Here is a 15,810-nt window from a genome sequence, read left to right on the forward strand (position 1 = left end):
TTCCCAAATATTTGTACTGCTCAACTGCAGTCACAGGATTAAGGTTAAGTACCGAATTCTGGACTTTTTTGGGTACCGACCGAATTCCGTCGGTAATACCGAGGAGTGTAAAATGTTCTAAATGAATAACAAAATGTTATTAAATAGGATGAAAAGGTTTGGAATTATTTATACAACTGAAATGTATTTGTTGTTATTACAGAGGGAAAGTACCGACAAAAGGTACCGTTGGGTACCGGGGGAAAAAAAGTGAACGGTACCCAACCCTACTCAGGATCCTTTTTAATGATGGTAGGGATACACCGATCGGATACTGATATTGATATCGGGCCGATACTGACTCAAATAGCAGGATCGGGTATCGGTGACAACGTGGCCTATCTATTTAATTAAGTTCTTTATTGTTATTCATTATTTTAATAAATATGAATTAAGTACATCTATATGTGTGTATATATATCTATACATCTCTTTGTATTTATGTGTTAATTTTTGTTACAAAGTTATAAAAGCAATGTTAAAGTCAAGCCTGATGGTTCCTTAAGGCCCAGACACACAGACCAGACGGCCGACCCTCAGCAGAAAAGGCAGTTGGACTGATCAGTCTCCCTGAGTTGGTCAAAAAAAATGCCTCAGAACACACCAAAGAGACGAGACGTAATACGTCTCCATAACAGCAGGCGGCGCTAATCTGTATTGTTGCCCAAAAATGAAAACCCGCAGCTGATTGGACGAACGCGTCACGTGGGTCTGGTTTCTCCGGAAATTGAAAGCCAGACTGTCATGGCAGCTCGTTCAGAATACGATCTCATATTGTACTACAATAGTTCACCGAAACGTGTTTCTGAAAACATTTTAAGAGAGAAATAGGCCGTGCAGTTGCTGAATATGTCTTCATTTCAGATCAACAAAGGTCAGTTTAAAAGATTTTCGTCAGATTTTGAGAGACTCTAGTCACGCTCATCCCGCTCCTCATTTTCGGGTTAGAACTCTACCAATCAGATGGGTCATTTGAGTCCGACTGCCAGCAGTGCCCGCCTTCCGATTCAACATGTCAAATCGGCCAAAATGAAGGCCAACGGCCCCACGGACGGACGACAGCACGCAACACACCGAGTCACTGACCTCGCCAGACTGTCCGACGGCCGATTATTGGCTTAGTGTGTCTCGGGCTTTACACATAAAGAATCATCCCAGTCACTTCCACACAGTGAGGCATGCACAATAGAATCTGGCATGGATACAAATCAATTTATTAACAAACAATATTATAATGCTAAAATGCTAAAACTTGGCGGCAGCCCATGTGCGTGGATGTGGGGCTGAATTCATTCAGAAGCTGAAGAGGTGTAATCAATCATTGCAAAAACATTTCAGATAAAGACCATGTCAAACTGTTTTGTTATGCTGCTCTTAGTTTTTTTTTTTTTTTAACCGCACAGCTGTAAGGTTTGTTGCAACATCAGTGATCCCAGTCATTCAAAACTATTACTATTGTCTCCTCAGTCACAGTTGATCATTGGGCAGCTGTGCTTTCCCCCTAAAATATAGGCTCACACCCTTAAACCCTTCCAGTAAATGCTGAAATGTCTGCCTTTATGGGCTCACTTCTAAAGTTTGTTTTTATTGCTTTTGCTGGCTGCTCTGTCAAGAGAATGGCTTCTGCTTGTGCATCGAGTGCAAAACATGTCTGGGTTGCTCAGTGCTGGTACTGAACAACAGAGAGGTAATGAGGTAATTTGCTGTCATACTAGTTTGTGTTTCTGAAAAGAGCCACAGCCACAGAAAAGGGCACTGTTGTTCTGTGAAAGCTCTATTTAACGGTCTTTAAATCAAGCCCTCTTTAATGGGAACAAAAACACTTCCATGTGTTTTTGTCCGCTCACTGGCACCATGACATTGCTTCGACAATATCTGTTTAGTAGACCTTGGGAGCACATAAACACCTCCAGTCTCAGTCTGTATGCTTGCTGTTGTGAAAGCAGAAAAAAGTTCCTTTTGTCTGAACAAACTAGGGCTGAGCGATATATCGATATAATGTCGATATATGAGACCAGATATCGTCTTAAACGTTGGATATCGTAATATGACGCTGTATGAAGCGTTGTCTTTTCCTGGTTTAAGGCTGCATTACAGGAGTGAGTGATGTCATTTCCTGAACTTACCAGACTGTTCTAGCTGTTCTATTTGCCTTTACCAACTCAGTCATTATTACTGATTACTGATGATTAGTTATCAAAAATCACATTGTGTGAATATTTTATGAAAGCACCAACAGTCAACCCTACATTATCGCTGTAATATCGACATTGAGGTATTTTTTCCATATCGCCCAGTTCTAGAACAAACAGATGCAGATTTAACATAAAAAAAACCGAAGCAGTAGAAAAACCAAAACATTATCGATGCAGTTGTAAGAGAGAGCTGACTGAGATGTACCAAACATGTACAAACCTAAGGAGCACTGAAACCGAGAGCAGCACGGTCAGAGATAGACGCTGAGAAAGCCAATCCTGACCGCCAGGGACTGCCAGGCCCAGCTTCAATGGCATTGAACAATATCACCATTGTTTTCTGATGCAGACTCCCGACAACCTGGACCTACTTGCTTATGTGCACAGACCTCACCCCACCTGGCTAGGTGATGTGCTACATAATGTCTTCTGGTGTTATGAGCTCAATAGATAACACTCTGCCAAAAGGAGGTTTCCTCTCATTATGAAATGCTCAAAACTATGTATGCATACTGTTTTGTTATGCATATTGTTATGAGAGAGGCATGAAACTTAATGATCCGTAACCTGGAGCCTCCCGTAACCGGAAGTCAGCAGAATGGAGCGAAGAGAGAAAACAGGGCAGGCATTGCTGGGAAATGTAATTGAACTGGTAGTATATTCCCCAACACTGTGCACACAATCTACAGTTTATATGAACAAATGAAGAACAGGCAGCAAAACACAGGTGACGGATAGTCTGAATCACAATATGGCCTGTATGTTGAAACACACTTCCTTGCAGTGCTCAGATGTTGAGTCAGGAACTCGACAAAATCAGAATCGGTGACAATGGATGCAAGATAAATTATGGTTCATACGTTTGTGATTAAGAGTTGCTGAGAAAAAGATACTTCATTCCGGCTTAAAAAAAAACAACTTCATGCCTGAATCAAATAACTCTGTCAACAAAACAAACCACAATGAACACTGCTGTTCTTAGGGACTAGGTCTACCAGATAGTAGTCTCGCATCGCCACAGCACTGTGTCAGCACTGGAGTACGCTCTTGCTACAGCTTATCATTCTGCTATAGGACGACCTAACGCTCCGGATAGTTTGTATTTCTTTAAACTAGCCTGTTAGCCTGACTAGCCATATATATATATATATATATATATATATATATATGACTAGCCATATATATATATATATATAATATGCCATTTGAAAATGCCAAGTTAGCAACACTTTAGGTTGGAATAAACTGGAGAGCCAGCTGGTAGCCCCATTCAGATCCAGTCCAGTCTGAGAAAAGTAAAGATAGAATTCCATGAATCGGATAAAACCCCTTCCTTGACCACTAGAACAGTATGGTTAGCAGTTCATAGGTTAATTAAATACACTGTATTAAGCAAAAGTATGTGGCATAATACAGGGAACCAGAAATTGATGAAGCACAGAGTTTTTTTATACTGGGAAATCAGCACAAAGATGATGTGTATTTATCTTTTAAGCCCATTTAATTGAGTACCACCTGGGGCCCAATGATATTAGGATATGAGGAATATTTAGCATTACCTGATTGTATGCAGTCTACTATTTAAAATGTAAAAGAATGGCATTAACTGATGACAGTTGGTGTTAGTGGTATACGAGAACACAAGGGACTGCTTTGTGGGAAAGGTCTTTATAGGAAAATGTACTGATCACATGACTGGGGATGTACATCTTGAAGGTTCATGCAGTGTTTTCTCTAGCTTTGTGGAAGACTTAGGTGCATGTATTTGGGTGGCGGGTTTAGGTGCCATTCCTCAAGAAGATGTGACATTTTTCAATAAAAAAAATGACATACATACAGTTTGCGTCTCTTTGTAGTTGTGTTGTATCTCTTTTTGGTTATTTCTGTTTCTTTGGGGTTGTTTTGGATCTCTGTGGTCATTTGGCGTCTTTGTAGTCGGTTTGTGGTCGTTTTTCTCCCATCCCGGAATGCTGTGTGGACTAGCCAGACCCTCCTCCGCTCGGCAGCGTGTGGATGGTCTGGCAAAGCGAGACTAAGTTTTATGTAACGGTGATATGTGGTGTTGGTTTTGTACTTCATAAATAATTATGATAATACACAGGAAACTGAGATCTGCTTCTTGGAAAAAACTAAATAGAGAGGTTGTAAAGATGAAGCTGTCTTCCTGAACACCGCTGCCCATATAATTGTGTTTAGTGTGCTCTACTAAGCAGATGCTAGCTGTCAGCACTGTTCCACTTAGAACTCATGGGTATAATCATCTTTTACAATATCCATTTGTTTTCAGAGGCTTCCTGTCGGTGGACCATGTTTGAATGTGTACCCCCCCCTCCCTAAAGCTGCACCATGTTACACTGAAACAGTCATAGCTGTATCATTAAAGGAAATGAAATAAGTCTCGTTTTGTCTTGTTTTAGGCACTTTTCCCTGCCTGACACGTTTGGCAAACCTAACGATCATGAATAGAATTTAATTTGAGGTTTTGTAAGTTTTTGTAGCATCCTGTAGTGCTGTCCACCCATGAGTTTATACTAATGGAGAAGAAATGTGAGAGGTTGTAGATGAAGTTTTCTCAATCACCACTATCTGATTCTACCTCTTTTCTTAAAATGACCAATGCTCTCTTTCTGTGTCTTTCAGTTGTCCCTGGGGGACGAACAGTGTGAAGTGACGCGGAACGGCTATGAGTCCAAGGAGCTGGTGTACTTAGTTCATATTTACTGCCAGGTAAGACTCCACTGCGTTTGATGGTGCAGTAATACAGAAGTACAGATACTGTACATACCTAACCTCCCACAGCATGCATGCACTTAAATATAATTATAGTCACACAATCTCCCACACATACTGCACTACACACTACACACACACACACACACACACACACACATATATATACACACACTGACATCTGTCAAAATGTATTCATACCTTTCTCTAAAAACTTGTCAGAAGTGATTTCCAACCCACTAATGATGGTTCAGTGCAACCCGTTCAGATATCCAGCGCAGTCCTCCCTGTGTGCTGGCTCAAATTCAGACATTTCTGAAATACATAACTTATTCTTTCAAAAGTCATGTGGGAATTTGAAACTGTATTGAAAAGAGCTGTGGATGAATGCCAGGATGGGTGAGAGATTCTGAATAATGTCGGATAGAAAGGGCTTCAGAGTGTGAATTCGTCAAACCCTAAGCTTTTACAAAGTACCGTACAAATGTTTCTGCATATTACTGTGGCTGAGTTTTTTTGGGATTTAATTGCATATGTTGAGCTCATGGACGATAAGTTGCAATGTTCAGACGTGTCCACGTCCTTATTGAAAAAACAATTATTCATTGCAACAGTTATTGGTGGCGGCATCCACCAGGTATCATTTTCTGCTGAGCTTCTACTTACAGCTAGCTTAGCATTCCTTGCTTAGTGTCATTGCCAACGTTGATAGTGTAGGAAGAAATTGGCTTTGAAGTTGGTCTAAGTATGTCATAGTAAAGTAACAGCCAAATTATTTATGATTACATCATACAGTTTTGCAAGAAATTTGATTAGCCCAAAATTGGGCATAGCCTTAAGGTAGTATACACATGCACACCAGCTGCTCAGAAGCTTTTCCTAAGCTGCCTCCAGTGACATTTCTGATTCTGGTTTCATGCATTTTCCTCTACAGATCATATTCCATTTGCACAACCTTGGCAATGCCCCACAAGTATGTGGCTGTGTACTTGGAAATTCTGTCGGAAAACTGCTAAATCTACACTAGTTCTATTTGAAAAAGGGGGAAAACTGGCAATGAATTGGCCTCAGAGCTATAAACAGAGAAAGAAGCACAGCACAGTGAGATTGGTTCACAGACCCAGAAGGGGGGGGGGGGGAATAGAAGCAGCATCTTAAAGTGGGGCAGGACAGCATAAAGAGTTCCCCGAGCCCCCCCAGCAAGTCTCTACCAGCCAGCACTTTTAAAACAGCACTAGAATCAGTGGGCTGAGTGGTGCACTGCAGTCCCAGTTGCAGAAACCCTGGCCTCGGTACAGACAGATTTTCTAGGCCAAATTAAAGCGAAAGACTTTTTCCACCACTAGTCTCTCTCAGTGGGTTTTGAGGTTTGAAGCCCCGTCATACTAGATGAAAAAGAAACAACAAATCCATGGAAGAACTCTTAGATTTAAAAGGAAAAGTTACATTTAATGTGGTGGATTGAGGGCAAAATTCTCTAGGTTTGCACTTGCACTGTTGGCATTTAATCACTGCATTTTACTAGGAAGGGCTGAGACAGTGCCATTGCCATTGTAGAGGCATGAAAAGAATAGTGTCTGTGGGGGCAACAACAGAAGAGACCATCCCAGAGCAAAAAGGGAAAACAGAAGAGTCACAGCAGTGTCGGTTGATAAAGGTTTTAGTTTGCTTGTCTCTAAGCCTCTGGGCTGCTGGCTCTTCTTGTAATGTTATCCACAAAGTCAGTTGTAGTTATCAACTACTGGCAACTAGATTTGGGTACCAAAACCTGGTGCCAATATGGACGATCGGTATCTACCGGGCTGATGAGGCAGATTTCAGTGCCATAATTGCTACTTAAATGCCTTTGCTGCTCTCTGGTGCTCTGAAACGGACATTAGAGGCAACAGAAGCATCACTGCATGTGACGCTAGGTAACACTACACTTGGCAGCAGGTAACGTTAGCCTACCGTTAGCTAGTAGCTGGCTTAAACACTTAAAATGCAGAAAGCTAAACGGTCTAACGTGGCTTTATTGCACTGGAAAGGATTCCAACAGCAGGACGTCCAACAGTCTGCAGCTGAAGACACAGAGCAGACTAGCTGCACCATGGCCACTGGCCTACTGCCGCTGTCGGAGTTGTCGCAGAAAAAAAATAACACCTTAATGGTGCGTTCAATTGCACCCTGTAAGCTCATGGTACATTCAGTGTTGTTGTAAAATACTCTTCTGCCATCTAGTGTTTTTTGTTTTTGTTTTTTAATACGTAAAGGTACACGGTATTTTTTATTTATAATGATAATATCAACTTTATTTGTATGGCACTTTTCCTAAGAGAGTTATTCGGTGCTTTCTAAGGAAAAGAAAAAAAATGAAGAATAAAAAGAAAATTGCTGGTTTCGGAGTTGCTGGTGTGTGCAGCCTGCCCTAAGATACTCCAGTGTTGGATGCTCTCCACCAGCACCTGAACGCACCAACCCCAGAAGAGTCTTCAACTGATCCCACACAGAATCAGCTAGTTAATTATCATATTGTACAGAAATTAATGGAAACCAATTACTGCCTGGAAGTAAGGAAAATGCATTCATTAAGCTTCGACGTGAATCGTTTCTTTCAAAACACTTGGCAGCAATGTAAAGGACTTAATAATGTCTTTCTCTCCCCCAACTGGTATACCTTTCTATTGCTTTAGACACCTGGAGTGCCCTCAACTATTGTGTGTGCTGTCACTGATAATTGTAAGGTGCCTGTTGCGGTTAAACAGTGATTGTGTATTACTTCTTTTGAAGTGCCTCTCCAATCATCCTTTTGTTAAACGTTCAGCAGGCAGCGTGTGGCAATTCAGACGTTATTAAACTATCAACTTCAACCTTGCTGCAGTGGAATGGAAACATTTCTCCCACGTAGCTCTTTAATCAATGAGCGTGTTCCTTTCTGTCGTTCTGAAGGGTCGAAGTTGGATTGTAAAGCGCAGCTATGAAGACTTCCGTGTCCTGGACAAGCACCTGCACCTCTGCATCTATGATCGACGCTTCTCACAGCTGCCTGAGCTGCCTCGATTGGACATTCTGACTGACCAGTCAGAGGTAAGTGCTGAAAGTACACATCTACCCACTCTTTGCTTACAAACAAAATAATCCAGTATGGAGCCTTATCAGATTTGGATCCCATTTTCCTCCCAGTTTTAACGTGAAATAAATCTTATCCCCAGGTAAGACCTTTTTACACACACAGTATGCAGTATTAAATCTCACAGAACAGTTTTTTTTTTTATGCTCTCACTAAACCATCCGGTACTTGGCCAGACCCTAAATTAAATGAATGGTAGCATTTGCTGCCCATATGCTTTTAAAATACAGGATAGCAAGGTGTCAGTTCTCTAGATGAAACCTGTTACTGTGCTTAGATATCCTAATGATCCACATGGCCTTTGTCTTTGGAATGCACCATTTGATAGTTGTTCCCTCTTCAGACCCTCTGTGAAATGTATTCTGAGCCAGACGAAACCTTAATGGTCAAACCAAACTGGTAAAACCACTTTATCACAGGTGCGTGCGTGTTTGTGCGTGTGTGCGTGCGCTGTGTTTATAGGATTCATTGTTCCCTGAATGTTATTTGCCAGTTTGAATAATGCAGGCTGAGGCTGGCCTACGGGTCCCAATAGTGAACAGTGATGTAAGGTGTGCAGGTTCACACAAAAAGAAGAGTCCAGCTACTAAAGCCTAAACTTGCAGTCGACCCATTCTTCTCAGTTAACTTGCAGCAAGTGCAACACTCTTCGGCTGTGTAATTAGCTGCCTTCGTCACTAAGGGAACACATAACGGGCGGCTGTGGCTCAGGTGGTAGAACCACCTACCAATCAGAAGGTTGGTGGTTCGATCCCTGGCAGTCCCATGTTGAAGCGTCCCTGGGCAAGACACTGAACACTGAACTGCGCCATCGGTGTGTGAATGTTTATCTGATGGGAATGTCTATCTTATGTGTGTGAATGTTTATCTGATGAGAATAGTGTTTATCTGATGGGAATGTCTATCTTATGTGTGTGAATGTTTATCTGATGAGCAGGACTGCTTTTTCGTTTGCTGCTCCACATTCCTGGAATGCGGCACCAAGCACTTTAAAATTGGTCTCTCCCCCATCTGTCAGTCAGTTTAAGGATTTGACAAATGACCTGTATGTATCTGTGTCTGTCTTACCTGATTGTTTAAACTTTTTATCTGTTGTAATTTAAATGTTATTGTAATTATTATTATAATGTCATTCGCTGAAATGCATGCTGTGCCCAATTGAAAATAAGGGTCTCTCTCAATGGGCCCCAGGTTTTAAATAAAGGTTTGAAATGAAATGAAATGAAGAAAAGGCTGCCTTGGCCACCAGTGTATTAATGTGTGTGTGAATGGTGCCTATAATATGTTAAAGCGTTTTGAGTAGTCGTTAAGACTAGAAAAGCACAATAATACTGTTCATTTGCATTTCCATAACACAAGGACCTGATGACTTTTAATGGTCTTTATTACCACCCATTATAAGAGCTAAGTATTCAGTGTGTTAGTAGTAGTGGATCATTGCACTAGCGAGTGGTACTATCTGAAGTAAATGTGCTGTCTCTAACTGGCCAGTGTGTTTTTTTTTTTTTGCCATGTTAGTCAGTTTCCCAGATGTTGTTGGCTTACCTCTCCCGGCTCTCAGCCATCGCTGACAACAAGATCAACTGTGGGCCCGCCCTCACGTGGATGGAGGTGAGACTGCACTGCCCTGTGTCTTTAAGGAGCACACCGAGTCCATAGAACTAGTGTTCATTTTGTCACCTATTTTTAATTTAGTCTTAGGCTGAATCTCATTTCTCATGTCTTACCCCTTCCCCTTACCCCTACCCCTTAGTTTACCCCTAGCCCTTGTCCCTCGAAACTGAGTGGTAAGGGGTAGGGGTGAAAATATACCCCTATGAAATGAGACACCACTTGGTTACATCATCATACATACTTAGGTCTGTTTGCAATAAATATTTGTATACACACTGCATGGTGTGTTGTATATCTGTTTCAGTTATCACTGTTTGAATGTCATTGATGTTCAGAAACACTTTCTTTGTTAAAGGAACACGCCGACTTATTGGGACTTTATCTTATTCACCGTATCCCCCAGAGTTAGATAAGTCCATACGTACCCTTCTCATCTCCGTGCGTGTTGCACCGGTAGCTTAGCCTAGCACAGAACATGCAGGTGAATGGTTCCAGTAATCCTACTGCTCCGAATTGTGACAAAAATGACAAAATAACGCCAACATGTTCCTATTTACATGTTGTGATTTGTAGAGTCACAGCGTGTACAAAAAACAACGTAACATGAGACAGCCATCTTCTAACCGTAAACAAACCGGGAACTATATTCTCAGACAGGCTTGCTGCAAAGCAAATCACTCTGCCCAAGTACTATATTCTTCCGCCTGAGAATATAGTTCCCAGTTTGTTTACGTTTAGAAGATGGCTGTGTCTCAAGTTACGTTGTTTTTTGTACACGCTGTGATTCTACAAATCACAACATGTAAATAGGAACATGTTGGCGTTATTTTGTCACTTATTGGGAGCAGTAGGATTACTGGAACCATTCACCTGCATGTTCTGTGCTGGCCTGATGCCACTGGAACCGTCAGACAGAGTTACAACACGCACGGAGATGAGAAGGGTTATGTATGGACTTGTCTAACTCTGGGGGTTACGGTGAATAAGCTAAATTCCCAATAAGTCGGCGTGTTGCTTTAACAAACATTGTCTTTATTGCCTAATAAAGTAGACATAACGTTATTACAACTATTAGAACCATAACTTACATGTCACACACACATAAAAAGGCACTCAAATGTATAAAACTAAAAAAAGACACAAGACCACAAACTACAGCTATTCTGAAATTCCAGACCAGTCTGATGCCTGTTGGCCAGTAATGTTTCCCTCCAACCCCATTTCTTTCATTAGTGTCCTGTATCATAACCAACGACAATGTACAGGTGCATGAACTGGAATGAATTACATGATTACAATAATACAGTACCAATACAATAATGAATGGCTACAACATGAACGCAGAAACTTCTGCTCGTTTTCAGCCCAGAAAGTAGATCAGCTGCTGGGTTTCCTCCGGCGTCCCTGTGTGATACAGGACGGTAAATGTAAAGCACGTATCGATGTCTCCAAAGCAAGTAGTGTTATACACTGATATCAAACGAAATTCGCTGCTAATGGAGTTTAGTTAAAACTGTAGACATGCATGGAGTCCATTCAAGGCAGAGAAATGCGGGACTGTTGTGCAAATCAGCAATGTAACGTTAACGTTAGTCTTGTGCCAAATGCCCTGTTGGTTTTAGTCATATTTAGTCAGTCACATATCTTTTTTTGTTAGTCAAGTTTTAGTCGACTAAAAGTCTCGTCGTTTTAGTCAAAAGAATACTCAATATATCTAAAAAAAAAAAAAAAAAAAAAAAGTGAGATTAAAGAACGGCTTGTTTATTGCTAAGGCCATATGGTCAAAATTAAATGAGTTACTTATAATGTAATAATAACTTATAACAATAACTTCTTTCACCAGTGAATTGCTGAACATCCACTAGATAGGACGGCAGGTGGTGACTGTAGGACGGCCCGCTGTTGGAATCCTCTACAGTGAAATACAGTCACACTTTACACCGTTTAGCTGTCACCATTCCTACCCTGTTTAATCCAGCTGCTAGCTAACACTAGGCTAACATTACCTGCTGTCAAGTTTAGTCTTAACTAGCGGCACATGCAGCGATGCTTCGGAGCATCAGAGAGAAGCACAGGCACTAAAATGCCTGCACTTCTCTCTGATGCACCGAAATGAGGCAACAAAATCTGCGCTGCTATTTGGTCCAGTAGATACCGGAATTTTCATCTCATAATGAAATAGTAGAGACGATTGTAGATGGAAATGAAGAGAGATTTTATCTTAGTGTTTATTTTATGCAAAACATTTTAGTCTCGTCTTTTTTCGTCAACAATAATGCATGTTAATTTAGTCTTAGTCAGCGTTTTTGGACATTGATGCAGTCTCGTCATCGTCTCATCTTAGTCATGGAAAAAAAAGTTTGTTGACGAACATATTCTCAGTCTCGTCTCGTCTGACGAAATTAACACTACAAAGAACAACATGTTTTCAGTGGATCTGAGAGCCTTTTTACCAAAAGGTGTAGGCTTTGCTTTAGATTAGTTAATCTTTTATTATTCCTGCCTTTGAATGGTCTTACCTACACATGAAATAGTCCTTCTAGGAAATTCAGGGATACTGTTGCACATTGGGAATAAGGAAAAGCATTGTAGTATTGTTTTCCAGTTACAAAGCTGCAAGATAGCATCCTTTTACCACAGTATAATAGCCATGCAGAGGTTTCTGTCTGAGTTGCTGGGACTTTAGTCTCAAAGACTTTTGTAATGCAACAAAAAGAAATATCTAAAAGAAATCACTGACGTGTTGCAAACAAAGACTGTAAAAATAATGGACAAAGCATCAGTGACGTCATCCATTGGTTTGTGGACTGCCGTTTTGGAGCCTGGAGTGGAGGGGCTGGGGAGGTTGACCCAGCCAAGCCAGTGTTGCTTATGGTTTCAATGGCGCCATGCTAAGCTAAATGCTAGAGAGGGAAAGTTGCCGATTTTCAACCCTTTGGTTGGCAAGGTGCTGCTGAACGCTGAACAAGACATTTTTAGGCGAGCAGAATGTTCCAGTTAACTTTGATGAAGTGAAAACACACAGTGAGAGGGTCAGAATTTATGATGAAAACATGGACAACACCCAAAAACAAGTTCAGGTCTATTTTAATGTCCACAGTGCCATGGTTAGCATGGCTAAGCGTAGCCACGCCCCAAAAGCATCCCCTGCTTTATCATCTATTTTAAAATAAATGGGACCGTAATTTACAAAATGAACATCATGCTGTATTGAAGAAGACTTGAAACTAGTGATTGAGACCATAAACTCATTATGAAAATGTTAACTGAGGTAATAAATCAAGTGAGAAGTCAAAGTGTCCCTGAGCAAGACAATGAACCCCAAGTTTCTCCCCCGGATGCTGTATGTATAGCTGTCCACTGCTCCTCATACCTAGGATGGGAACAGAATTTCACTACATTGTACTGTCTGTATGTGACGATTGAGAAATACAGTTTCTTTGTTTTGTTTTTTATAGATATAGTACTACAGTATTGCTGTAGGATTACTACAAACTTGCACACGGCAGCATTTTCTAGCCATCCCAGCTATGAAGTCATGATTCTCAACAGCAACAATACTTGAATACGCTGGTAGAAAAGGAGTCGCTGCTTTTTATGGCAGGACTATTATATTGTCATGTTGCTGTATCTTTTCCCATAGTCATCGGTTAGCCAATGGCTGCCACTGTTTGGAAAAAAGTGTTAAGTTGTGTGTGTGTGTGTGTGTGTGTGTGTGTGTTAGGTTGACAATAAGGGAAATCATCTGCTGGTTCATGAAGAGTCGTCCATCAACGTGCCAGCTATCGCTGCCGCCCACGTCATCAAGCGCTACATCGCCCAGGCCTCAGACGAGCTGTCCTTCGAGGTGACGCACGCACGCACGCACGCACGCACGCACGCACGCACGCACACACACACACACACACACTGTCTCTAGATATACTGAGATTCTATCTGAATTCCTGGCAGATATTTCCTCATCTGTTGTTGACAGACAGAGATAAAGGAAAAAGAACTGCAGCAGCAATAAAGCTGTCTTTCAAATACGAATGTTAAAGCTGTCAAAACTGTTCACATTTTCATTTTTAAAACCGATATATTTTACATATATTTTAAAATATTCTCTTATTTGTTTATTATTATGCTTCTTGATGGTTTGCAGTACTTGCTTCTATCTTTTTATTTTCTCTGCTCTGTTTATTGTTCTGCACCAAACACCAAGGTAAATTCCTCGTATGTGAAAACCTTACTTGCAATCAACCTGTTTCTTACAACTGATGTCACTGTGAACAAACTTAGTTGCTGAATAGATACATTTTTCGACAGCAACTCTGGACAGATCACTTTTAACAGAAGTATGCTCTTCCTATTGAAAGTTATTGTAGTCATCTATCGATAAGAAGTAAAGGGACAATCGGACTCTTTCTATCATTCCTCCCTCTGCAGGTTGGCGACATCGTGTCAGTGATTGACATGCCCCCTAAAGAAGACACCACATGGTGGAGGGGCAAGCATGGCTTTCAGGTACGCAGCTCACAAAGCACTTTGCAGACTGTAAGCAAAAACACACATTTTCTCCTTCTCTGTCTTTTCCTCAGCTGTAAACTTTTGAGTAGATTTGTACTTGAGGTACTTCAAGGACAAGTTGAACGTTGCTTTGTAAAGCTGGTTCCATATGCTCAGAGTTTGTTAAAAGACAAAGTAAAATACAAATCCTCTCTTTCTTGTTAGGCTTTTGAGCAGATTACAGGGTGTGTGCCGCCCCCTGTAACGCGGAAGTGATTCCTATTCCTACAGTCTTTACTCCAATCCTATAACACAGTGAAAGGTGTGCGGCTTAGGACTTTTCTTACCACCTTAGTTCTCCCAGTTTCAGCTCTGAGCATCATGAGATATCATAAGTTTTGAGGACATAAAAAACAAACTGTTAAATTAACAGCCTCTTGCATATTACAAGTTACTCTGAAGTGTAGGATAATAACAGTAGATCAAGACTGTGTGTGTGTGTGTGTGTGTGTGTGTGTGTGTGTGTGAGACACATGGAATATAATTCAAGAAGTTCAGTTTAAAGCCTTATCAGAAGGCAAAACGCTGGACAGTGGTTTGTAATACTCGGGACAGGATTTTACATTTCTGAAAAGTTATCAAGGCAGCAATTATGTTATGTATTGTATGTTTTGATGATTGATGAATCAATGATTGCGAGGTTAACAGTAGAAATATGAAGTTAATGTGCAAAGGAAGCTTGCATGAATGTGCAAACACCACACACACACACACACACACACACACACACACACACACACACACACACACACACACACACACACACAAAATCATCAGCAGAAACTAGAGCGCACATTTGCATTGCATAATTTTTTGAGTAAATGTAGCCCTGTGTGGATTGAGGCATGAAGCATCTTAGAAATAATTCAAGTGACATAAAAGCACAAATCTCTAAATTGTGGTTAAAAAATAATGAGTGAACACAGAGTAACCTGTGTCTTGTAAGTTTCTGTATCAAATAAAGTTCATATTATTATTATTATTATTGTTATTATTACTAAATGCATAATGTAAACAATATTTTCGATGTCAAACTCTCCTGAAGAGATTACTTTAGGACCAATCAGAATCTTCTCAGTGCAGCAACAAAGCCTGCCTTTGAGACTCAAGTGTGGCTGAACCTCCTCTGACCTGCCCCACCCACGCTGCCCTCTCTGCTCTCGTGTGTTTTGGCTCGCTGCCTACCAGAAGTGGTGCTGCCAGTCGGGCTCAGTGGCAGGATGGCAGCCAGCAGCCACTTACCCATCACTTCAGCTCCATTTCAGATGAGTTGTCAGTGGCTGGACACCACTGCCCTCCTCTGGGTTACAGAGCGGAGCAGAGACATGTCTGATTTTCTGCAGCCACTTTTATATACGAACTACAAGTTCTAGACTCATACTAATGGCTGACTGGAACTCACACAGGACATGTGTTGGGGGAACTAATAGTGCGTTCCATTTAACTCGGAAGCTGAAGCTGGCAATGACATAACAACCGAGTTGAATGCATTCCATTTACAAGTCAGATTTTTTCATTGTGGGGTTAGCTCTAGCCAACGTCGTACGCTGTTTTTTTTTGTGTGCATACAAGCAC

General features: G+C 41.1%; 1 protein-coding gene across 8 annotated transcripts in view; it reads left to right on the forward strand.

The window, feature by feature from the left end:
• The window catches only part of arhgap32b (Rho GTPase activating protein 32b), a 135,862-nt gene that overhangs the window by 76,891 nt on the left and 43,161 nt on the right, over nucleotides 1–15,810 (forward strand). For all 8 annotated transcript variants that reach the window (XM_031310990.2, XM_036008608.1, XM_031310992.2 and 5 more), the window contains 5 exons: nucleotides 4,875–4,961; nucleotides 7,893–8,030; nucleotides 9,592–9,684; nucleotides 13,412–13,534; nucleotides 14,116–14,193. In XM_031310990.2, the coding sequence (XP_031166850.1) occupies nucleotides 4,875–4,961; nucleotides 7,893–8,030; nucleotides 9,592–9,684; nucleotides 13,412–13,534; nucleotides 14,116–14,193 (519 nt within the window). The remainder of the gene's footprint in view (nucleotides 1–4,874; nucleotides 4,962–7,892; nucleotides 8,031–9,591; nucleotides 9,685–13,411; nucleotides 13,535–14,115; nucleotides 14,194–15,810) is intronic.

The sequence above is a fragment of the Sander lucioperca genome, chromosome 13 (genome assembly GCF_008315115.2).
Source record: "Sander lucioperca isolate FBNREF2018 chromosome 13, SLUC_FBN_1.2, whole genome shotgun sequence".
NCBI lineage: Eukaryota > Metazoa > Chordata > Actinopteri > Perciformes > Percidae > Sander > Sander lucioperca.